At 45.3% G+C, this 21,107-nt stretch overlaps 7 protein-coding genes across 8 annotated transcripts; 5 read left to right on the top strand and 2 right to left on the bottom strand.

Annotated features, from left to right (window-relative positions):
- The first annotated feature begins 1,275 nt into the window (after window positions 1-1,275).
- On the top strand, window positions 1,276-20,520 carry LOC117589916 (protein Skeletor, isoforms B/C). The gene is made up of 7 exons (XM_034282194.1): window positions 1,276-1,864; window positions 2,201-2,429; window positions 2,497-2,844; window positions 2,901-3,454; window positions 3,519-3,741; window positions 3,803-4,529; window positions 20,505-20,520. The coding sequence occupies exons 1-6, from the start codon at window positions 1,699-1,701 to the stop codon at window positions 4,455-4,457; spliced, it is 2,175 nt and encodes a 724-aa protein (XP_034138085.1). The 5' UTR covers window positions 1,276-1,698; the 3' UTR covers window positions 4,458-4,529; window positions 20,505-20,520.
- On the bottom strand, window positions 5,782-8,990 carry LOC117589917 (protein fem-1 homolog C). Its single transcript, XM_034282195.1, has 5 exons — window positions 8,421-8,990; window positions 7,922-8,244; window positions 6,602-7,776; window positions 6,414-6,542; window positions 5,782-6,351 (listed from the first exon to the last, which is right to left on the bottom strand). Exons 1-5 carry the CDS (start codon window positions 8,549-8,551, stop codon window positions 6,127-6,129), a joined length of 1,983 nt encoding a protein of 660 aa, XP_034138086.1. The 5' UTR covers window positions 8,552-8,990; the 3' UTR covers window positions 5,782-6,126.
- On the top strand, window positions 9,384-10,144 carry LOC117589924 (baculoviral IAP repeat-containing protein 5). The gene is made up of 3 exons (XM_034282206.1): window positions 9,384-9,620; window positions 9,684-9,863; window positions 9,929-10,144. Exons 1-3 carry the CDS (start codon window positions 9,471-9,473, stop codon window positions 10,058-10,060), a joined length of 462 nt encoding a protein of 153 aa, XP_034138097.1. The 5' UTR covers window positions 9,384-9,470; the 3' UTR covers window positions 10,061-10,144.
- On the top strand, window positions 10,203-11,679 carry LOC117589921 (single-strand selective monofunctional uracil-DNA glycosylase). Its single transcript, XM_034282204.1, has 2 exons — window positions 10,203-10,543; window positions 10,602-11,679. Exons 1-2 carry the CDS (start codon window positions 10,232-10,234, stop codon window positions 11,127-11,129), a joined length of 840 nt encoding a protein of 279 aa, XP_034138095.1. The 5' UTR covers window positions 10,203-10,231; the 3' UTR covers window positions 11,130-11,679.
- Window positions 12,694-13,439, top strand: LOC117589922 (protein suppressor of variegation 3-7). Its single transcript, XM_034282205.1, has 2 exons — window positions 12,694-12,872; window positions 12,929-13,439. The coding sequence occupies exons 1-2, from the start codon at window positions 12,774-12,776 to the stop codon at window positions 13,418-13,420; spliced, it is 591 nt and encodes a 196-aa protein (XP_034138096.1). The 5' UTR covers window positions 12,694-12,773; the 3' UTR covers window positions 13,421-13,439.
- Window positions 13,458-17,946, top strand: LOC117589915 (serine/arginine repetitive matrix protein 1). Of its 2 annotated transcripts, none has more exons than XM_034282192.1 (6): window positions 13,458-13,589; window positions 13,652-13,829; window positions 13,893-14,472; window positions 14,529-14,682; window positions 14,739-14,831; window positions 14,892-17,946. In XM_034282192.1, exons 1-6 carry the CDS (start codon window positions 13,546-13,548, stop codon window positions 17,914-17,916), a joined length of 4,074 nt encoding a protein of 1,357 aa, XP_034138083.1. In that variant the 5' UTR covers window positions 13,458-13,545; the 3' UTR covers window positions 17,917-17,946. The 2 variants fall into 2 exon arrangements, with proteins under 2 accessions (XP_034138083.1, XP_034138084.1); XM_034282193.1 differs by having other exon boundaries at window positions 13,546-13,589; window positions 14,895-17,946.
- Window positions 17,969-19,865, bottom strand: LOC117589919 (carbonic anhydrase 15). Its single transcript, XM_034282198.1, has 4 exons — window positions 19,691-19,865; window positions 18,725-18,928; window positions 18,413-18,675; window positions 17,969-18,345 (listed from the first exon to the last, which is right to left on the bottom strand). Exons 1-4 carry the CDS (start codon window positions 19,857-19,859, stop codon window positions 17,998-18,000), a joined length of 984 nt encoding a protein of 327 aa, XP_034138089.1. The 5' UTR covers window positions 19,860-19,865; the 3' UTR covers window positions 17,969-17,997.
- Window positions 20,521-21,107: the final 587 nt, after the last annotated feature.

The following is a 21,107-nucleotide window of genomic DNA, read 5'->3' as shown; positions in this document are numbered from 1 at the left end:
AGACTTTTTCCAGCCTGTTTATTGTTTTGTAAAGTTTTATTTTTTCATCACGAAATGCAAATAAAGTGACCCACTTTTTATAGGTTATCTAGTGTCTAGTGTTAACAATTAAATAAACAAACAATAAATGAAAGCAAAGGTTAAAAATAAAACGAAGAAAGTATGCGCTAAAAATGTTAAACGAGATTTTTCTGAATGGCGGCGCAAGTTCAAAAATATTGAGAATGTAAAAGCATAAAATTATGAAATAAAAACTAAAACAACAACCATAAATTGTGCTTCTTATGAGAATAATTACGTATACATATATATTTAAAAGTAATATTGTATTTTCAATGAACTAGTTATACGGACAAAGCAAAGACAAAGAGAAAGAGATAGAAATGCCGGACGGAGAGAATAGAGAGAGCAGAGAGCGGTTAGGATATATAGACATGTACGAAATCAGATGAAAAGTGAAACAGCAACCAACTTGTTTGTGAAATACAGTCAGTGAGAATATTGGTTGAAAACTCAGAATTTGAGAATTTGTATACACATTCATTTTTCGACGTCATATTTTTTGTTTGTTTGCAAATTTTTTACCATTTTGTTTTTCTCTCTTTCATGCAACGCACATTCTTTCAATAAATGCCTTTTTGTAAATAAAATCGCAATAAAAAAGGAAAACGATAATCTTAAAAATCATTCATAAAATGAAATAAAATCCAAAAACAGTCTAGTAGACTGTCCAACAAATAAATAAATGGCAAACCGGCAGAGAAAAAACAAAATGCAATTGATTAGTTTTCAAAACATTAATTGAATTGCTATACAAAATAAAGATCAGATACAAAAGAAACGTAAGAATACAATTTAGTTTTGCAAGCAAGAAAATTGACAAAAATAATCCAAAAGTGTGTATGTTTTTTCTTGGGATAATGTAATGGGTACTATTATCAGAATCATATCTTCCATACTAAGCATGAGTCGGGGAAGTGATACGTGGGCAAAGCTGTGCATACCCTTGCATTACTATCGGAAGTCTCACAACCAGTCAGAAAACTATGAGTGCACCTCGCTTTTTCCCATACAACATACCGCCAGTACCGTTATGAACTGCGTGGGCCATTCCAATGCAAGGCACGCATGTTCACAACACAGCGATCGGGAGAGAGCAGCGGCGAGAGCGTAAAGCTCTCTTAACGTATGAAAGCTTCGAACTTCGAAAGAAACGAAGAAACAAAACGTATCCGAAATTAACGGCCACGCCAAGACAGACCCAACGGAGTCGGCTCAGTCCACTGAGAGACACGGCGCGGCTTGGTTTATTTGAACAACAGATGAAAAAAGCGAAGAGAAGTGAACAAAAAGACGCCGGATCTGCGACTCAAACCGGTTTTGGCCTATCGAATACGAAAAACAAAAGCATAGCAGCGAAAACGCATGCAAGTGTCGAAACGACCTTAAGATAAACCCAGGAACAAATTCAACCAAATAACTTGGCTTTAAAGAAATTGATTAAACATTTGGTCAATACTTGGATAACTGCAAAACATGCAAAATGCTGCAGCTGCTGCGTGTGCTAGGAGTCTGTAGAGACTGAAAGAGCGAAAGCACAGAGACATTGGTATAAACGCGAGACAGTGACAGCAGTACGTGGCGCAGGAAGTGGGAGTACTAGTGGGAGAGAGACCGAGAGGTCCAGTCCGCAGCAAAATGACATTGAGAAACCAAGGCGGCAGCACCAGCGACGATGGCGTTCTTTGTGATCGCTGCTGCACCAGCAGAACACAGGGACAGGGACGCCGACTGCAGAAGCAACAGCTGGCTTTTGTGACGCTTTTCCTGCTTTTCCTTGCTGCTGCTGGTCCGCACAGTGCCCGTAAGTAGGGGGGAACGGCACGATTAATTGCAATATCACGTTAAAAATGCAAAAAGAAAGAGAAATTTCAACAAGCGTTACGCTCGAGACATGGCAAAAACAAATTCACTTTCGTATAAAACTAGAGAAACTGGTCTACCGTCTGGCTGGGTCTGCCTCTGGCCGAGAGAGGGCGCCGCCGTATCGCCGCCCTAGTGGCAGTAATTCAAAAGCCAAATCGCCCCCGGCCTGGCCCATTAGTCAGACGGGGCAAAAGACCCACAAACGAGTTTGTGACAAAAGTCTTTCGTTGAGGGCCGGCTCTTAGCTAACATTTTCTTCTCATCTCATCCACAGGTGCCCAGAGCGAGGATGACGAAGAAGATGGCCCGTACCGTGGAAAATACTTGGGAAAACTGAACTCGTATCATCATCAGGTGTCCGGCGATGTGTATGCCGTGAACGAGTACACCTTCCTCATAGTGGGCTTTAATTACGATGGCAACGGAGCGGATACGTTCTTCTGGTCGGGGGCCAGCAATCGGCCGGGGCCGCAGGGCTTTATAGTGCCCGACGAGTACGGCAAGTAAGTTAAATTGTTGTTCTCTCCCTCAATATTTCCTGCTGCTATAATTGACTCTCTCGCAACTTAGAACCAACATTTTAGATCGCTATCACAACAAGGACTTTACCCTTAGTCTGCCCGATCGCAAGAAGATTACGGAAATCAAATGGCTTGCCGTCTATGACCTGAACAACCAGAACAACTTTGGCGATGTCTTCATACCGGAGGAGTTTGAGCCACCACGACCGCAGCTGGGCGGAACCTTCTCGAAGCGCAGCCACAATGTCAGCAGCAGCAGCATGGAGATCCTGGATTCCAAGACCATACGCATCAAGGACTTCACTTATGATGGCCTCGGCAAGCGGACTTTCTTCTGGACGGGAGTGGGCGCACAGCCATCGAGCAGAGGCAGCAAAATGCCCGACGAGAGTGGATAGTAAGTGCCACACAAGGTTCTGTTTATTCTTAATCTCATTTTATTCCTTGCTTCAGTCTTGATCCCATACGGAGGTATAACAAGGAGACCATCGAACTGGAGTTGCCGGGCGACAAAACCATCTTCGACATCGATTGGATCAGCATCTACGACGTGGCCGACAATGAGAACTTTGGCCATGTGCTCATCAACGACGGGCTGAATGTGCCGCCCTCTCTGGTGAAGGTCACGCCCTTTGAGTTCTCGCTACCCAATTGCCGGCAGCTGCACAAGGATCTGCAGGTGTCCTGGGAGGTGTTTGGGCCGCAGATCACCTTCCAGCTGTCCGGCCAGGTGGCTGCCAACGATTACATGTCCTTTGGCATCTCTGGATCTGATGTCTCCAGCAAAATGATTGGCGCCGATGTTGTAGTGGCCTACATCGATGAGATCCGGGGCTATACCGTGGACTATAACATCACCTCGCTGGCACCCTGTGTCCAGGTGCTCGGCCAGAACAAGGGCGTGTGTCGGGACGATGTGGTGGGCGGTCTGGACAGCTTCCAGTTGAACACATACAGCCGGAAGGAGGGCATCAACACCATCAGTTTCAGGCGCATCCTCAAGTCATGTGAGTGGCTACGCGATCTTCTGCTGCTGTCATCGATTTAACTTCTAATTTATACTCTCTGCAGCCGATGATGGTGATAAGGAGATATTTTTGGATCGCAGTAACTATGTCGTGTGGGCCTTTGGCCAGTTGGACTCGAACAACGAGCCGGCCTTTCACACACACTATCCGAAGAGTGACATTGTGATTGATTTTAATACCACGGAGCCGGTCAACGATTGCTTTGCCTTCACCAAGCGCACGGAGACGCCTGTGCAGCTGTGGGAGCGCACAAGGATCACAGATGCGTAAGTGGGATGCTTTGCCATGAAATTCATTGTCCTCTTGTATGATTCGCATTTCTTGCAGCACTGTGCGTACTTTCAATGCTTATCTTGGTCCATCGGGCGGTCTGCGTGGCTATCAGGGGCTAACCGGTCACGTGTCCAGCGGCCTGGCCTGGTACATCAACGGCTACATGATACCCGAGCTCTATTTGAAGCGCGGCCTCACGTACACGTTCAAGGTGCGCGGCGGCAACAATCCCCACTCGCCGGAGCACTATCACCCATTGGTGATAACGGACGATCCGCAGGGCGGCTTTGATCGGCTGTCAGATGCCAAGCAAAGCGAAATCCGTGTGCTGGCCGGTGTAGAGTTCACCCGTCGAGGTCGGCCCAAGCCCACGGCGGCGGGACCCCTCTGCCTGTCCAGCTATCCACCCAACTACGATCGCCGCTTGGATGACAACTTTCCCACATTTAAAAAGTTCAATCGAACCCTGATAACCGAGTGCGTGGACGAGGCCCCAGCACTACTGGAGATTACTCCGAACATTACCTGGCCCGATACGGTCTACTATAATTCCTTCACGCACGGCAACATGGGCTGGAAGATCCACATCGTGGACAGCTACACAAATCTGCGACACAGCGGCCAGTCTAGGCTCACCGTGTGGTCGTGGCCCGTCGCCTGTGTGCTGCTGCCTTTAATTGTGCTGCTGGCTCATCCGGCTAAATGTTGACTGTTGTTTTCTCAAGTAGTTTAGGCCACTAAAGTGCATATTTATGGATTTATTCTAAGTTGATCTGCCACAATGAGTGGATTGGAGATTGTGGAGTGAAGGCCACTTCACCCATTTTGTGTATAATAATATTATCTATTTAAAACGTAAATAAATGCAAATCTGTGTTTTATTTTAGACGAAATCAAATCAATTATTTCAATGTGATAACAAACTTGTTTTTTGCATTCATTTTTAAGCGGAAATAAAAAAAGAAATTCGTTTAGAAGTTTAATCCAATTTATGAAATTGAAACAAATATGAAAGAAATGGCCGAAGCATTGGTAAATGATGCATTTCCATATATTTAGAAAATAATATGGGGACAATAATTGAAATATGGAAAAGTGTTTTTATTGAATTTTAATTTGTTTGTTTTGGGGCAATGAAATCATTTTTATATGTACATATTTCTCATTAATGACTAAGGTCGATATTAAATTGCAATCTTCCAATAAGCGGCCCAGAACTGATAATAATATTAGCTACAGATAAATGTGAATCGTTGGGACGTAGGACGAAGTATGCTTGTGTTGTCTAACTTTCCCTTTGAAGCCCAATCCTTATCCAAAAAAGAAAATCGCACATTTATTTTATTGACAGTAAACTGTAAACTATTCAATTTATTGATTAGAATTGCATTTTACTCGAAAGTTCAGTAGATAATTATTCGTTTTTACTACCGTGCAAACCAAACTCAACCACATCGAGACCCGGATCCGACCCGACACGAAAATCTCACAGAAATTGTTATAAAAATACTTTTACATACAAACAAACACACACGAACTATACAATAATAAATAAATCTAAAAATCATGGATCATAGTGTAAACACATACATAAATATGTAAGTGGGTTAAGGGACGAGCAAATAGATCAGGGAAATATCATAGACGAGGTCTAAAGCGGGCCAAGAGTTGAGTGGTTTGGCCATCTTAGAATTATTTTAATATTTAATATATTGATTTCGATTTTAGTGGTTCAACAAGTGTTCAATTAGTTATTCTAGTTGTATATATATATATATATATATATATATATATATATGTATGTGTATATGTCTCAGCTCAGCCATATGTCTATGTAGATAATATATATATAAACTTTATTGGCGTTATTAGAGTTACTTTCGCATGCCCATTCTCTAGGATCTAATCAAACAGCAGCCACAGAGAATTATTCTGTTAAGTATTGATGCATATCTGTTTATCGCTTAACATTTCCATCCAACCAGTTCTTGTAAGTTCTCTAAAATATTAATGATTCAGATACAATCTCTATATAGTATTTATGTATGTATATATATATATATCACTTTTATCGTTTAAACACTGCTCTTTCGCTTTTTACATTGTATGTGGTTGGTGTAGTTCTTGGTTGCTTTTTGTGGTTTTCTTTAGAGTTTTGCTTATGTCTACATTTAGCCGATTTAACAGTAGATATATATGTAATAAGTTTATGTAAATATCTGTAAATATTTAATATAGAGTGAGACAAAGTTTACGGACACACTGGTGAAATTTGGACATTCCGAAGAATATACTATGTGGAGGGGTGAGGGGGAAACTACAACAATTTTGACTTGAAAACTTGACAATCAATTGCTTGCCAAAGATTATGGTTCTGATTATGGTTCGTGATTACGCACAAACTGTTCCAGCTGTCGATGCAACTGACCCTGATAGGGTACCTTATGCTTGCTAATGGTCGTAGCCGCCAGGCACTGCAGGGTCACAAAGTTGAGCAGTGGAATGGTGCTGGTGGGATTGGAGGCAATTAAGTCGTAGGGCCGCTTGTCGGCACGGTTCGGCTGATCAATGTCCGCCCCGTACTTGAGCAACAGGTTCACAATCTGTGGGGGGAAATTCACATAGTAAGAAAGTTTAAAATTAACAACTGCAGTTCACGGCTCACATCATTGTTGAAGTTGTACGGCTGACAAGCCACATGCAGGGGTGTAGATTTGGCTTCGTTTTTAATGTTTACATCAACGCCGCACTCGATGAGCACTTTGATAACTTCCGCATTGGGAAACACAGTCTTCTAAAAGGGTGAGAAGTGGGTGGCATTAATGTGGATTGCTTAAAGAGTTGAATACATACATCGGCAAAGTTATCGTCGGTTATGTAGCCGCTTTTAATCACATTCAAGCGCGAGGCGCACAGGTGGAGCAGGGTGTCCGCGGTGCTGGCACTCCTCAAATTGCCAACGACAACCGTTTCGTGAATGGCCTGATAGATCAGCTTGTTCTGTGGCTGGGTTGGGACGGTATTGATCAGCAAGTAGATGAGATGTGCCAGACAGCGCATCACGCGATCGTAGTTCTCCTGCTGCCTGCGAAACACTGGTCGCTGCTTCAGCAAGGCCTTCACAAGCACAGCGCTCTCCGCGAGCGTGCGGAACACACCCAGAACATCATCGAACCTGGGCAGAACCTTGTCGTCCTGGACGAAACGTGGCCGTGCTTCGGTGCGTATGTGGCTGACGTTCTGCACATGCAGGTCGAGCAGAAGGCGGACCAGCGCCTGTGCGGCAAAGCAAGTCTCGAAATGCAATATTGACCAGTTGGAGACGCGCACTTCGAGCAGAAAGCGCCAGAGATCAACGCAGCGCTGGAACTGCAAGGAGTCCGCATACGAGGCACCCCTGAAAGTCAATCGGAAGAGCATATCCTTGTGGGTCAGGCCCAGGATACGCTCGCAGATCAAAAGACTCTGAATGCGCATGGCATCCATGTCGGTGGCAATGTTGTCCAGCTCCTCTAGTGTGGTAAACTCCACCGCATTGTTGTACGCACTGCGCAACAGAACGGCCGGCTTCTTCTCAATATACGGCGTGCAGGCGGCCCGTATATGGTGTGCCATGCGCCAGTGCAGTATGCACACACGCGACTCGTTGTGCTCGTCGAGAAAGGTCGAGCCCATCAGTTCGTGTGCCTCCGCCAGCCGCTGTGCTGAATAATTCAATTCCTTCTTCAGATAGTCGAATATCTGATGAGCTCCCTTGAGGCAGGCGGTGCGCAAGGCATCGTCCCCGTAGCGACTTGTCGCAAAGGGATCAGCGCCCTGCTTGATCAACATTTTGGTGGTATCCAATCGATGCTCTTGGATGGCATAGTGTAACGCCGTCTTGTCCTGTATGTCCCTCGCATTAATGTCGGCTCCCTTGCGCACCAAGTACAAACAGAGCTGGACAGATTGCACGGAATTGATGAGACAGGTGCCGCCATTCACATTTGGCCTCTTGATATCGGCCCCATTCTCCACCAGGAACTTGACTGTAAGCAATAATTACAAAGGTTTTATGTGAGTTAATATGATGGCAGTTATTATATGGAAATGTATGAGTGGAAGGTAGCTCTAAATGGAATAGAATTGTGGGAGCTAAGCAGCTGCGAAGATGAACCATTAACAAGTCCTCACCAATATCCGTATGAGTCATGTAGCATGCGCTCCGAACAGGTGTCGAGCCCGAATCGGATGGGGCGTTTATGTCGGAACCGATGCGCACCAGATACTTGACCATGGACAGTCTGTTGGAGACGACGGCCGCCCACAAGGGCGACACATAGTGGAAGCTGTTGTCCTCGAGCACCTCGTAGTGGCCACGCTGCTCTATGTCCGCCTCGCAGATGGTTATCAGATATTCGGCAATGACCACAGCACCTCGCCTGCTGGCAATGAACAGAGGAGCGCATCCATTGCGTTGTCTCCTCACCACCTCGCGTCGGGAGTCGCGCGGAAGCCTGCGAATGAGATTCGAAATGGGAATCGTGAGAACGGGAAGTCTGATCAGCACGTGCAGCCATAAATTGTTTGGGGGCTACGATTCGCTTGTCGTTGATAAGGCGGACAGGTTCAACGACGCCAAACAACATTCAAAACATTGATTACAGGGCACTTCTACATACACAATACATACTTTTCTAGCTCGTGCCGAAGGTGACGGGACAGAATGGAGTACTCTAGGCTGCGCTTGCACTCTTCGATGAGGTCGTGGCTTAGTTTGATCAGCTCCACTTTGGGACTGGACTGCTTGCGTTCGTTAGCCATGGACGCGTCTCATCGCCGATGGTATGTTAGTGGCTGCCCTCGTTCTGTGCGTACGCGTACTTGCTTCCTGGATTGTCCTTGAGCCTTTTGCAGCCGTGGCGCGACACTGACCTACTAACTTTGGTTCAGGACTGAGCGGGCGCGTGCGAAGCGGGCGGGCTGGGGCGGTGTTCGTTGGCGTTGGCGTCAACTAGGTTGCGTTCCCGTCTACCGAAGGCCGTGACTGCGGTAGATTTTCGCCTGGCTGGGCTTTAGCACTTTCTTTTTTTTTCTTCTAATCAATTGTGTGCACCTTCCGAGAATGTAGAGCGGTAGCACTTTTGGCACTGGAAAAGTGCACGACACGTATTGCACTGAGTGTGGTCTTAAGTTAATATCTAATAACTGTTTTTACTAGATTAGTGTTGTATTATTTATACTAATTATTGTTGTTTTTTCTTTTTGTGTGTGTGCCAACTTCAAGCATAAAATAACTGAAACAGCTGTTCTAACATACTGGCCTAACACAACAGTAGGCTGTGCTGTTATCTGACAGTGAAACGATTTTCAAAATATAACGCAGCCGATTTCAATTTATCGCCCAAACATATCGATTATTACCTTAGCTCTTTAAAGAGGATCCTGGAAATAATCTTGTAAAAGATTTATTGATCAATCCGGTAAATTTATAGATTCACTTGTGAGACTCCCAACTAGCTGGTAATAGTAAGTATAATACCAAAATCGATGAAAATAATGGTATGAACGATGAACGATCGATATATTTGCGGTACATTTTGAAAATGAGAAAGTATAATTCGGTATATTTCTGAGGGTGTACATTATCGATAAGTCCGTCACTGAAAACAACAACGACGCGCGTCGCTTGTAAAAAAAGTATTTGTGTTGTTTGTGTCATAAAAGTGAAAGAAGAGGGCAAATGGATGCTACATCGGTAACTGATGCTACGGGGGCAATGGATGCGGGCAAGCTGGAGATGTTCCGTCAGCTAAATTTGTTGGAGCAACATCGTGTGGAGAGTTTTAAAGACTGGCCCTTCCCCGAGCAGTCATCCTGCAGTATATCCAAGGCAAGCGGCTTACAAAATGGTTTGTTTTTAAGTGCGATAATAATTAAACGCATTTCAATGCAGATGGCCGAGGCGGGCTTCTATTGGACGGGCACAAAGCGGGAGAATGACACGGCCACATGCTTCGTGTGCAGCAAAACCCTGGATGGCTGGGAGTCCGAGGACGATCCCTGGAAGGAGCATCTGAAGCACGCACCTCAATGCGAGTTTGTCAAGCTGGGATGTGCGGAAAAGGATTTGACGGTAAGTGCGCAGGAGCAGCCGCACATGCAGCCTTTCCTCATTTGATCATTGGGCGTCTTTCGCAGGTCACACAATTTCTAGATATACTGGGCACTGTGGTCAAGAGCAGCATAGAGAAGAGTTGTAAAGCGTTCAAGAAGAGCTTTATTAGGGATAACGAGAACAGGCTGGATGAGTTTACGCATAAAAATAAATAACACATGGATTAACTTCGCGTATTTTTAATTTTAAATTTTGTATGTAGAAATCACTTAATAAATCAGGTTGGCAGCCCTGAAGCACAAATCATCTGTTCCTCCCTGGCAATAATTTCGGTTTGTTGTCAGCTCGCGCTCTCATCGTTTAAACTGTAAAACGTAAAAAGTGTTATGTTGAAGCGAAAGCTGGCCCAGCAGACAGCGGGACTGTCAGAGGGGGAACCGAAGAGACCATTTATGGGCGCAGACACCACATCTGCTCTGTTTGCCAAACCCCTGTGGCAGAAGTTTTACGATATTGAGCGCAGTTTGAATGAAGTTCTCTCAACCATTGATACGCCTGCGACAATTGAATGCACATACAATCCCGTGGAGTATGCGTCATCCCTGCACTGCGCTTATTTGCGCAGTTTTCTGGATGCACCGAAGCACATCATGTTCATAGGAATGAACCCAGGTCCCACTGGTATGGTGCAAACAGGAGTAGGTTCAGGTCAGATGTGCTTGGCTCCGTGAGAAATTTACCCAAATCCTATTTTAGATACCCTTTGGCAATGTGCGTACGGTAAGCCAGTTAATGGAGCTATCCGGAGAGGTCGGGAGGCCGCCTGTTCTCCATCCTAAGCGACCGGTTGTGGGCTTAGAGTGCACTAAAGAGGAGATTAGTGGGGTGCGCTTGTGGGAGCTGTTTCTGCGGTTGGCTGGCGGCGGTCTAGACATATTTTCACAGCAATGTTTTGTCCATAACTTTTGTCCACTGGCCTTCTTCGATGCTGCCGGCCGCAACATAACACCGACCGAGCTGAAGGGTCCGTACAAGCAGAAGATCCGTGACGCATGCTTGGATGCCTTGGAGAAGCAGTTGCTGATTGTGAAGCCCCAGGTTGTGGTGGCTGTGGGCAATTATGTCTATCAAGCATTGAAGCGCTCGGACTACTGCAAAACGGTGTCCATGCTGTGCTTGGCGCATCCGAGTCCGCGTTCTGTGAACAACACCAATTGGCCTGAGAAGGCGCAGGAGTTTCTGGAGCAGCATGGCTTGGTACATTTCATGCGCAACGAAGCGTAGGTTTCGCATTTAAAATGCATGTGCATTTTGTGCAATTATCCATCGATTAAATGTAAGATATAAAATATCATAGTTCGTATCAACAAATATGCACATTCCGTACAAAATATTCACAATCTAATAAATTAGGAACAGGATCATATACTAACTCACAGTGTTAAACCACTAACCAAATAGTATAGTGGGTTAAGGCACTAACCAAATAGTATAGTACATTGTTAATTTGATGGCCAACGTCGCAGCTACATGTATTAGTGCGTGTAGAACACGCAGCTAGAAGTCCGTGTAGGACTAGGCGCCCGTGTAGAACACGCAGCTAGAAGTCCCAGCTACATTTGTATAACTGCGTGTAGAGCACGCAGCCAGAAGTCCCAGTACATTTGTATAAGTGCGTATAGCCAATGATTGTTTAGCGCTTCAAACCGGTTTTGTCTTGATTCACACAGACACTGCAAGTAATGTATGTGTTGGTGCGCTGACTTTCTGAAGTGCGAAGGATGATTTTTGATGATTTGATTTTGTTTTCGGGGCTTGGCGTATGAACCTGACCTGCCGCAACATGTGCAGAATGAGGGGTGGGGATTGGTGGCCGGACCCTTGGGGTTGGAAAAAATAAATATACCAATAAAAGTTGTTATTGTAATTGTATGCTGTAATTGTTTTATATGCAGATTTTATACTGCTTTATTCAAAATTGTATGCATATATTATGGAAACGCCGTCGCTTCTCGACTTCGTTGCTGCCGTATTATCAACATTGTTACCATATCCATCTTTTACAGAAAAATCTTTTCAGATAAATATAAAAACATATATGTACATACATACAATTTCCAATTTCTGTTCTCGTCTTCGGTTCTTTTCTCATTTTTTTTTTATTCTGATCTCACATACCATTCGAAATGAAAACCCTCAAGACTTTATGAAGAAGCTTGCCCCTCAATATCAAAATACATTTATTTTGAGTGACCTTTATATGCTTTATATAATTTAGGATGAAAGGGGTAACGGATTTAAACATCTGAATATGTATACAAATAATGAATTACCGCAATTGACTTTGCGTTGCAATTATTTTCCATTAGAGTATATTCACGGGTAAACAAGCATGGAGTTTTGACGGAACGGGACATGGAGACATGTTTGCTTACAAGGCGGCTGCCTTGCACATGTACACACACATTAACACTTGCACATTTTCCTCCGACTCCCATCGACAAATCGAGATTTGGACAACTGACTCAAATTTGATGCCCAGCATGGCACTGAAATCTGAATATATATATATTGTGGTAGTAATATATATATGTATGTATTCTATTTATATCACAGTATATACATATATATATATTCTTGATCTATTACTATACAGTATATACATATATATATATATATTCTTGATCAGCATCAATAGCCTAGTCGATTAAGCCACGTCTGTCTGTCTGTTCTCCCTATTAGTGGTTAAGGTATATCTCGGTACATCTACGGTATATTTTAAAATTGAAGAGGTATATTTCGGTATATTTGTGTAGGTCAGTCACACTGGCTTTTTGTAAACAAATTGCTGATTTGAGCGACTTCCAAGCAAAATTGCAATCTTGGCGGAAATATCCGCTTAAGGCGCTAAGAAACCATACATAACAAATGTGGAATAACCACGAGATACATGGAAATGTATACGACATAAATACAATAAAGAACGAGGAAATCATACACTCAGAAGATGCAGAAGCCGATGTAAAGGTTTGTTGAGAGAAAATTCTTAAAAAGCCACAAAGCTAATCTTCGTTTACTTGCAGACAGAATTAACAAATCAAAGAAATCATCAGCCACGTATTTTACGATTCGCCATGGCCAAGAAACGCCAAGCGCTGCCGTACATGAAGCCAGGGCCACAGAATCGCGAGGAACTCTTACAGAGCATAACGCATAACCGTGAGGAACTGGCGGCCTTCTTTCAGAAAGTGTCTCCAGATGGCGGACAGAATGATTATGCTGCTGCAGCGATACCACCTTCAATTGGTAAACCTACTGCTCCTGTGGAGCAACGCAACAGCTACGATTTGTTCTTTGAAAGTGCCTGCGTTAGCGTCAAGGGCCTGCCGCCAAAACTGGCTGCCGAGGCCAAGAGTCGCATTTCCCAGATAATCACCGAGTTCGAGATCCGTGCCATTTCCGAGCAGGAAGCCAAAGTCGAGGCGGCACAAGCCAGAGCTCTCATCCGTGCACGTAAAGTAGGTGGGGAGTTACACGTACTTGAACATTCAGCCATGTTTCACACTTCAGAATAAGACTTACAAAATTCAATAATAAATTCAAAATCGTTCGCTACCGTTGGCAACCATTTGTTCGCGTTTTGGTCTCGAATTGTATTTAAATATAATTTAAATACGGAAATTATTGAGCATAAGGGAAGATGGTCGGAAAGCTGAAAGTGTGCATAATTGGCTCGGAGGGCTGGTAAGTGGTGGCCATAATTCTTTAACTATAACCCACCTAATCTTTAACTACTCTTATTTCAGGGGCGCGGCAATTGCAGCCACTGTGAGCAACAATGTTAAGCAGCTGGAGGGCTTCGACAGCCGTGCGCACATCTATGTCTATGACGAGCTGGTACGCAGCAAATATCTGTCAGAGGTAATGAACAATTGCCACGAGAATATCAAGTATCTGCCTGGCATTAGGCTGCCAGAGAATTTGGTGAGCGAGGAGAGCTACTGTGGCTGCAGGGCAGGGAAAACCTAATCAATGTTTTCTTTGCAGATTGCCGTAAATGATTTATTGGAGGCTGCCAAGAATGCCGACATTATGATATTTGCCACGCCACAGCACTTTGTGAAATCGTATTGCAACATATTGGCCGGCAAGGTGAAGAAGAACGCCATCGCCCTGTCCATGGTCAAGGGTCTGGCGCATGTTTCCGATGGCGAAATCGACCTCTACTCGAATTTGATTAGCCAGCAGTTGGACATGCCGTGCTACTCGCTGATGTCTGCCAACAGCGCCATGGAAATGGCACAGGGCAAGCTCTGTGAGCTGACAATTGGTTGCAATGATGAGAATGATGCGCGACTGCTGACTGAGGTGCTACAAACAGACAACTGTCGGGTGATTACCATTGACGACGTTGATGGCGTGGAGCTGTGTGGCACGCTGAAAGATATCATTGCGCTGGGTGCGGGCTTCGTTGATGGCCTGAATTTGGGTGAAAATGCTCGAGTGGCTGCCCTGCATCTGGGTGTCAAGGAGATGATGCGTTTCACAATGACTTTCTATCCCACTGCCAAAATGTCCACATTCTTTGAGAGCTGCGCCGTGGCCAACTCGGTGGCCTCCACCTATGGTGGGTACAACCAAACAGCGTGATCCAGCACTAATCCATCCATTCCTTCTTTTTAGTCGATAAGAATGTCACCTTTGCCAAAAGTTTCATCACTTCTGGAAAGACCATTCAGGAGATTGAGTCGAATCTCTTGAATGGCCGCAAACTGCTCGGCCCCTTGGTGGCCGCTGAGCTGAACGCCTTTCTGGAGGAGGAGGACATGCAGGATGAGTAAGTGGCCCGCAATGGCCCCTAATCGAACACCTAACCATCATGTACACCCACAGATTTCCCCTCTTTACGGCCATACACCGAATCTGCCAGAACGAGGTAGAACCCGAGACAATACTGGAGACCCTGCGGACTCACCCAGACCTGAGGTAGGCGAGGCACCTCCACACTTGTTGACTGGACGCATATTCATCTTTCCTTATCCCAAGCAGCAGCCTATCTTTTTCACAATTCCTCACGGATGAGAGCACCACGGAAGATAGTCTCGAGAAAATATTGGAAACTCCGCCCGAACCTATTTCGGCCTTGGACAAGGCCCTGGCTGAGGCAGAAAAAAAGAAAAGCTTTCGGGAATTGAAAGAGAATGGCAGCTGGCATCTGGTTTATGATGTAAGCAAAGCCAAAAAGCAGACATCGATCGATCCCTGGCAAGTAAACGAGGCGAAGGAACTACAGATAAGTGGTTGGCTGGAGTCCCACGATTCCAACGAACCCAAAAATGCCTCCGGTACTCAGGGCTCAGGCGAAAACGAAAGCATTGTTGGCTCCACATCGGGGTCAGATGATTGCCAAGGCATCGGATGTACTGAGAATGCGGATGCTGAAAAATTGACAGATAAAACCGAGAAGAAGTTGCCTGTTGACAAAACCTGGCTAAGGGATCAGCCACCACCAATGATAATTGGGCGCGACGACAAAGCTACCACCGAAACACCATTCAAGGATTCTAATATGCCAAAAGTGGACGCTGCGGGGACGAAGGAATCCGTGGAGAATCACCCTAGGCCGTTCATCAATAAATTTCAGGCACTGAACATAAAGCCCAAGACGGGAAAACAAAGTAAAACTGATACAGAGCCAGCTTCCTTCAAAGCCAAAGACGAAAGTCTGAAAAGTGAAGGTTTTCCTAAGAAACTAACGAAGCCAACGTTTTCGCACACTCAACAAATACGGCAACAAATCGAGGCCTTAACGTCTAAGAGTAAAGGAAATGACAAACCAGAGTCTGAGAAAAATGTAAATGCATCGGAGGCAGCTGGAGAGCGACCCAAAACTGATGTCGAAAAGGCAACAAAGGCTGAAACTTCGAGCGCTCAGCAGGAAAAGCCAAAAAGTGAAACAATTTCCAGTACTCCTGAAGATAAAAACCAAATGCAAGAGGATCCTGTGAACATGAAAGTGCCCAAGCATAAAGAATCCTCAGCAACTGGCTCCGAGCATCAATTTGTTTTTGACAGTCTAGAGGACAAGCACCGCTTCGAGTCAATTTTAACGTCAAAGTCGAAGAAAGACAGGCCATCCAGAATAGATGGCTCTGAGAGTGGGAATGATTATACGCAGACCTGGAGGTACATGTCGCCCCCTCAACCTTTAAAGAATCTTCAGGTTAACGCAGAAGATAAACAGCAGGAACAGGAAGAGCATGAGGAAATATCAGAGACCATGGAGGAAAACAAGTCGGTACCCAAGGAACAGCAACAAGACAGCCTCACGGAAGAAAACTTTGAGAAGTGGAAGCAAGTGGAGGCGGAGGAACGAACAGCGAAACACTCACAGACCGAAGAGAATTTGTATCTTAGTGCTGAAGAGCTCATCAGACGTGAATTGGAGCACCATCAGAAAGAGAATTACGAGCTTGCAGAGCAGGCGGAAGCCACCAGGATACCGAAGGAGAACGAGGGAGAAGGCAAACAGGAGATGGTCCCCGTAGATGAGGAAGCGCCTAAAGATGTGGACAAAAGAGAGTTACTGTCTGAAGAGAGAAAGAACGATGTTCAGCGGCCTGCAATAAGTGGCCAGAAGAAACCGCACCAGAGCCCCGATGAGGCCAACCTGCGCTATTTTAGCTTTGACAAGAAGAATGGCAAGGGTCACGAATGGGATTGGCTGCACAACAAAGAAACTCCGGAGACCAAAGCCAAACCAGTGGATGAGCGCTTGTCGGAGTATTACGTGAACGAGAATCGTGACCAGCAGAAGCTCAAAAAGCTCAACAAGCAGCTGCAGGAAGTATTCAAAAAACATACGGAAGAGGCAGACCTAGGGTTCGAGGCTTCTGGCAATTCCGTCGAAAGCCACGAATCCAGCGAGACTAAGCCACTGGCCCTCGATCCTGTGACTGCCCAGAAGAGACGTGATGCGCAACAGCCGCAGACCCCGGTTCCGGGGCCAAACCCAACTCCGGCAAAGGCGCCTCCACCCATGCCCAAACGCCAGAAGATTGCAGAGGGTTCGCCGCAGTTTCAGGCTGCACCGCGTACGATTCCACCACCATCGCCGCAGACACTGCCGCTGACCCCCCAGGAACAGCAGCCACACCGCAAGAACTTGCCCATCCAAAGCGACGCTCTTGAGCAGCCACCAGCATCACATCAAGCGGATGAAAGGTTCAAAGCAGCGCGTGGCCAGAAAGAAATCATTGATACGCCAGCAGCAAACAGAATGGCGCACTCACAAAGCGACCAGCAGGGCACAAAGAAGGCAGAGGCTCCAGCATTTGAAGTGAAAAAGTTGATGTCGCATTTCTTGAAGAGATACAAACCAGAAACCACCAAGAAAGTGGAGACTCCACCAAATGAAGTGAAAAATCAACGCGAGAGCGCTTATGAGTTGGTGAATGATCCAAGAACCGCAACGAAGGAGCATAAACCACTTCCTGAAGAAGACCACACTCCACCGATAGAGAAACCTTCTGCCCAGGCATCACCGAAGGAGCAAAAGCAGCTGAAGGCGGGCGAGATGACCAAGAAGCTGCGTAGTATGCTGCGCAGAGATCAGGAAAAGAAAGTGGGCTACAAGGGCAAGAATCCCTTCCTCAAGGAGCCAGACTTGCAGTCCCACCCACCGATGGATACCAGTCTCGAGCACGACCTTGCGAGGCGCAGGTCCACGGGGCAACAGTTGCGTCGCACGGTGGTGGTCAAGCCGCCCTTCAATCCTCCACTCAATCCTCGTGTGCGCATACCACGCCCGCCCTTCGATGGTCGAGATCGCGAGTGCCATACCCTGGCCATGCCAGCGATCTGGCTGAACCTGAAACAAACTCAGACCCAGACCACGCTGAGAACTGGCAACCAGGTGAAGCAGCTGTCCATGGCGGTACACAATCCTCGACAGTTACAGGTGCCATTAGGGCTGCTCCCTCGTTGCCCGGCACTAAACAAACTCATCTGCGCCGTACAGATTGGGTTGCTGGCCACGTTCGTCGCTCGCTACAGAAATCGCAATAAATAGACCAGAACCGAACTGAATGATGCCAACGAACCCTGCCCAAATAAAGTCTAAATTTAAATAAAATTAACTTTAATTAGTTAGCTATAACCAGGGCCGTCGATGGAAGATCTGTCGCGACTCCTGCGACTGCAGTGGCCGGAAATTGTTGAGCAATGGTCGGCCATGGCGGTTCCGCAGCTGCCAGAATTTGGGCAGATCCTGGTGGGAGATGGGCAGCACCTCGGCAAACACGTGCCACAGCACGGAGGGCGAGCAGGGCGGCGTTGTCAGCGAACCCTTGTAGCTGTAAAAGTTCCTCACATCCAGATTGCTCAACAGCGATCCAAGTGTCATCAGAACCGGAGGTGCATAAGTGCTGTTGAAGTCTCCTACGTGCAGCAGCGAGGCAAAGATCTCATTGAGTCCGGGCTGGTAGAAGGTGGGTCCCGTCTGCAGTTAAATTAAGTTTTTGGCATTGGTTTTTGTGTTCTTACGGAGCTGCTCGATCTGTACTTACCCGCTCCACCTTGAAGAGCACTGCCAGCACCGCCAGGCCGTCGCTGTTATTGCGCGCATCCTCGTCGCTGATGTACTTGGTGTTGTGATGCACAATATGCATTTCCAGATCGTAGCGCCGGCCATTTAGCAAATGCTCCGAGCCCTTGCTCTGCTGCGAGCCCCAGTGGAAGTGCACGTCCCTGGCCTCGTAAAAGTCCTGCAGCAAGCCGCCAGTCACATAGGGACGCTCCCCGAAGATAGTCGTAGGAATGGTAAAGTGAACTAAAATTAACAATCTTAGAGTGTGTTTTGGGATAACCAATTTGCTTACCTGTATGCCCATTGTTGTGTATGCTCAAGAGCTGATCGAACGGCTCGTCGTAGCGATAGAAATGCAAGGGAGGCAGACCAATGGGTATTACCTTGTACCTACTGATGGCAATCGGTGACTGCTCTGCCCCGCCACAATTGGGAAACGCGTCCTTCCATTCGATGGGGGCATTGTAGTCGAAGCTTCGCTCTTGAATGCCAAAATCTAAAAGGAAAATGGACCCCGTAATAGTTATTATAATCATCATCTGATCTTTACATTTATCTTCACTGTAATCTGCAACTGTTTCCATTATTTAGGTAATCTTTCTTGTGGCAATAGGCTTGGTCACTTGGCAAACGATTAGGAAGTCTCTCTTCAACATTTCCTCACCAAACAGTCTCTGATTTACCTCTAAGTGTGGCTTAATTGCCTTATTTTGGGGGCAGTCTGTGGATATTCCTTGTTGTTTCTTTACATTGTTTTACGGTGGGTCTTATAACAATGACAACCCAACGGTGGGTTCGACTGAGACTGCGACATCTACTCCGCCTCCGCGATTGACGCGCTCATTGGCTTTCATGGAGCAATTGTGCATGCAAATTTAATTATTGTTATTATTTACAAGCCACTGTACTGTTTGCTATCCATTAGACGATGCCAGAGACGCCGGCAGTTATATGGGCGTTGAGTGTGTAGAGATGGCTCATAAATTCCTCTCCCAGACTGAACCAGACTGTCTGCGGGCTACGCAATCGCCTAGGCCTAGGCCTAAAAATGGTCATGTCTCTTATGCTCCAGCGCCCATCAAGGGGAAGGGGTTGGTAGATCGGCATCGATCGATGTCTGGCGTCTCAATATCAAGGAGATCGATTGCACAATCGGCAAATCTTTTGCAGATATCTATTCTTTGGTTCCACTTGGTTGGTTTGCAGACACATCCGTAATGATTATTCCATATTCCATTTCCAATGCATCAATACTCACTTGTGGCAAACGGCAGCAGAAACAAAAGTCGCTGATAGAAGTCATTAAAAGCAGGAAAATGCATTTTCCACCCACGCACAATCGCCACACACCGAAAAATACAAGATGAAAGACACGATCCGTGCCACTCCAAAGAGATCCACGCACGTTTCTCTGCAGACTGAGCCATGGCCAGCGTTGGCCAAAACCTTTATACCAAAAAGGGCTTCCCCTGAGAGCAACATTGTCAAACGCTCGACGGAGCAGCAGTAGCAGCGCTCGAGGAGATGGTTATCTCGTCTCGACGTGCATATACCATATACCTCTGGTAGTTGGTGCCGTAACCTAAAGATTTTGTTCAACTGAGATAATGAGACAGCTGGGTAGTGTGGAACACAGCAAATGTAATCCATAATTATGAATATAGAAAGATGGAAATGGGAGTATCAAATTCTGCAGAAATCAATGGGTATAGAAATGCCATTTAAAAATCCATAAATAGAGCAAAAAGTAAGTCTGGAGACTGTGGAAAATGGAAATATTTGGGATTCATAAATAATATATGTAATATCTGGATTTTGGACACTTTCAATTAGTAAAAGAGATAGCAAAATGGTTGAAGATATACCAGGAACACAGAACGAACTACCATTACTATGCACATGGAATATTTCCGATTTTTATGACTTTGTGAGTTCTGCTTTAATTTTGTTAAATAATCTTTGGAGGCAGAAGGGCAGAGTAGATTAAGTCTGGCTGTTGCACAACATTTTCAAAAGGTTCTGTACAATTTAATACAATTTAACGGTGCATACAAATATATTTACATATGTAAATATGTACATATGTATATGTAGTTCTAAATAATGATTTAACTTTCTGAACATAAGCGTATTGCCAGCAGCTTTCAGCTGCATTTATTTTAGTTATTTCGCTGGCGGGCTTAATTGAAATCCAGGGTTTTTGTTATATAAAGCTGATCAGACTAAAAGAGCCTCTTTTCATAGCCATAATTTGAGCAGAAAGCAGTCGTTCGGAGTGCGGAGTAAACGTATTTTTGAAAGTTGGTAGGTTTATTCCAGATTTATATGAAAATCAAATTAAATTAAAATACAAGAGTTAAACGAAATACTTATAATCTTCCGGTCCTTAGGATCCGGTGAACATTCAGGAAGTGGCAATGCAATAAGTGTAAATACGGGCTTCCAAAGATATTGAGTGTGAATACATTTCTGGAATGTGTGTGAAAATAATAAATATGTAATTCCCAAAAATTTGACGCTTCTAGTTTATGTTCTTTGAGGATCCAATAGCGATGTCGAATTTAAGAGCCAACAAACGCAGCACAATATTAGGGTTCGTTTTCCAAAACAACGTAGGTCTAGTAAAACATTTCAATAAAAGTTGTTCCAAATTTAGTACAACTGGAAGATAGCTT

Source organism: Drosophila guanche, unplaced genomic scaffold (genome assembly GCF_900245975.1).
Source record: "Drosophila guanche unplaced genomic scaffold, DGUA_6, whole genome shotgun sequence".
In the NCBI taxonomy this organism is placed as follows: domain Eukaryota; kingdom Metazoa; phylum Arthropoda; class Insecta; order Diptera; family Drosophilidae; genus Drosophila; species Drosophila guanche.
This window is presented reverse-complemented; position numbering and strand designations above follow the sequence as displayed.

What these genes read in the sequence shown, in the direction of transcription:
- LOC117589916 (XM_034282194.1), top strand. Translation starts at nt 1,699, where the DNA reads ATGACATTGAGAAACCAAGGCGGCAGCACCAGCGACGATGGCGTTCTT. An exon ending in ATGCCCGACGAGAGTGGATA is followed by an intron (nt 2,845 to 2,900) that starts GTAAGTGCCACA and finishes TCCTTGCTTCAG; the next exon opens with TCTTGATCCCATACGGAGGT. An exon ending in CGCACAAGGATCACAGATGC is followed by an intron (nt 3,742 to 3,802) that starts GTAAGTGGGATG and finishes CATTTCTTGCAG; the next exon opens with CACTGTGCGTACTTTCAATG.
- LOC117589917 (XM_034282195.1), bottom strand. Translation starts at nt 8,551, where the DNA reads ATGGCTAACGAACGCAAGCAGTCCAGTCCCAAAGTGGAGCTGATCAAA. An exon ending in CTTCGGCACGAGCTAGAAAA is followed by an intron (nt 8,245 to 8,420) that starts GTATGTATTGTG and finishes TCTCATTCGCAG; the next exon opens with GCTTCCGCGCGACTCCCGAC. An exon ending in CCGACGATAACTTTGCCGAT is followed by an intron (nt 6,543 to 6,601) that starts GTATGTATTCAA and finishes TCACCCTTTTAG; the next exon opens with AAGACTGTGTTTCCCAATGC.
- LOC117589924 (XM_034282206.1), top strand. Translation starts at nt 9,471, where the DNA reads ATGGATGCTACATCGGTAACTGATGCTACGGGGGCAATGGATGCGGGC. An exon ending in CATCCTGCAGTATATCCAAG is followed by an intron (nt 9,621 to 9,683) that starts GCAAGCGGCTTA and finishes ATTTCAATGCAG; the next exon opens with ATGGCCGAGGCGGGCTTCTA. An exon ending in GTGCGGAAAAGGATTTGACG is followed by an intron (nt 9,864 to 9,928) that starts GTAAGTGCGCAG and finishes CGTCTTTCGCAG; the next exon opens with GTCACACAATTTCTAGATAT.
- LOC117589921 (XM_034282204.1), top strand. Translation starts at nt 10,232, where the DNA reads ATGTTGAAGCGAAAGCTGGCCCAGCAGACAGCGGGACTGTCAGAGGGG. An exon ending in CTGGTATGGTGCAAACAGGA is followed by an intron (nt 10,544 to 10,601) that starts GTAGGTTCAGGT and finishes ATCCTATTTTAG; the next exon opens with ATACCCTTTGGCAATGTGCG.
- LOC117589922 (XM_034282205.1), top strand. Translation starts at nt 12,774, where the DNA reads ATGTGGAATAACCACGAGATACATGGAAATGTATACGACATAAATACA. An exon ending in ATGCAGAAGCCGATGTAAAG is followed by an intron (nt 12,873 to 12,928) that starts GTTTGTTGAGAG and finishes GTTTACTTGCAG; the next exon opens with ACAGAATTAACAAATCAAAG.
- LOC117589915 (XM_034282192.1), top strand. Translation starts at nt 13,546, where the DNA reads ATGGTCGGAAAGCTGAAAGTGTGCATAATTGGCTCGGAGGGCTG. An exon ending in TTAGGCTGCCAGAGAATTTG is followed by an intron (nt 13,830 to 13,892) that starts GTGAGCGAGGAG and finishes TTTTCTTTGCAG; the next exon opens with ATTGCCGTAAATGATTTATT. An exon ending in CGGACTCACCCAGACCTGAG is followed by an intron (nt 14,832 to 14,891) that starts GTAGGCGAGGCA and finishes CCTTATCCCAAG; the next exon opens with CAGCAGCCTATCTTTTTCAC.
- LOC117589919 (XM_034282198.1), bottom strand. Translation starts at nt 19,859, where the DNA reads ATGGCTCAGTCTGCAGAGAAACGTGCGTGGATCTCTTTGGAGTGGCAC. An exon ending in TCTGCTGCCGTTTGCCACAA is followed by an intron (nt 18,929 to 19,690) that starts GTGAGTATTGAT and finishes TTTTCCTTTTAG; the next exon opens with ATTTTGGCATTCAAGAGCGA. An exon ending in TGCTCTTCAAGGTGGAGCGG is followed by an intron (nt 18,346 to 18,412) that starts GTAAGTACAGAT and finishes ATTTAACTGCAG; the next exon opens with ACGGGACCCACCTTCTACCA.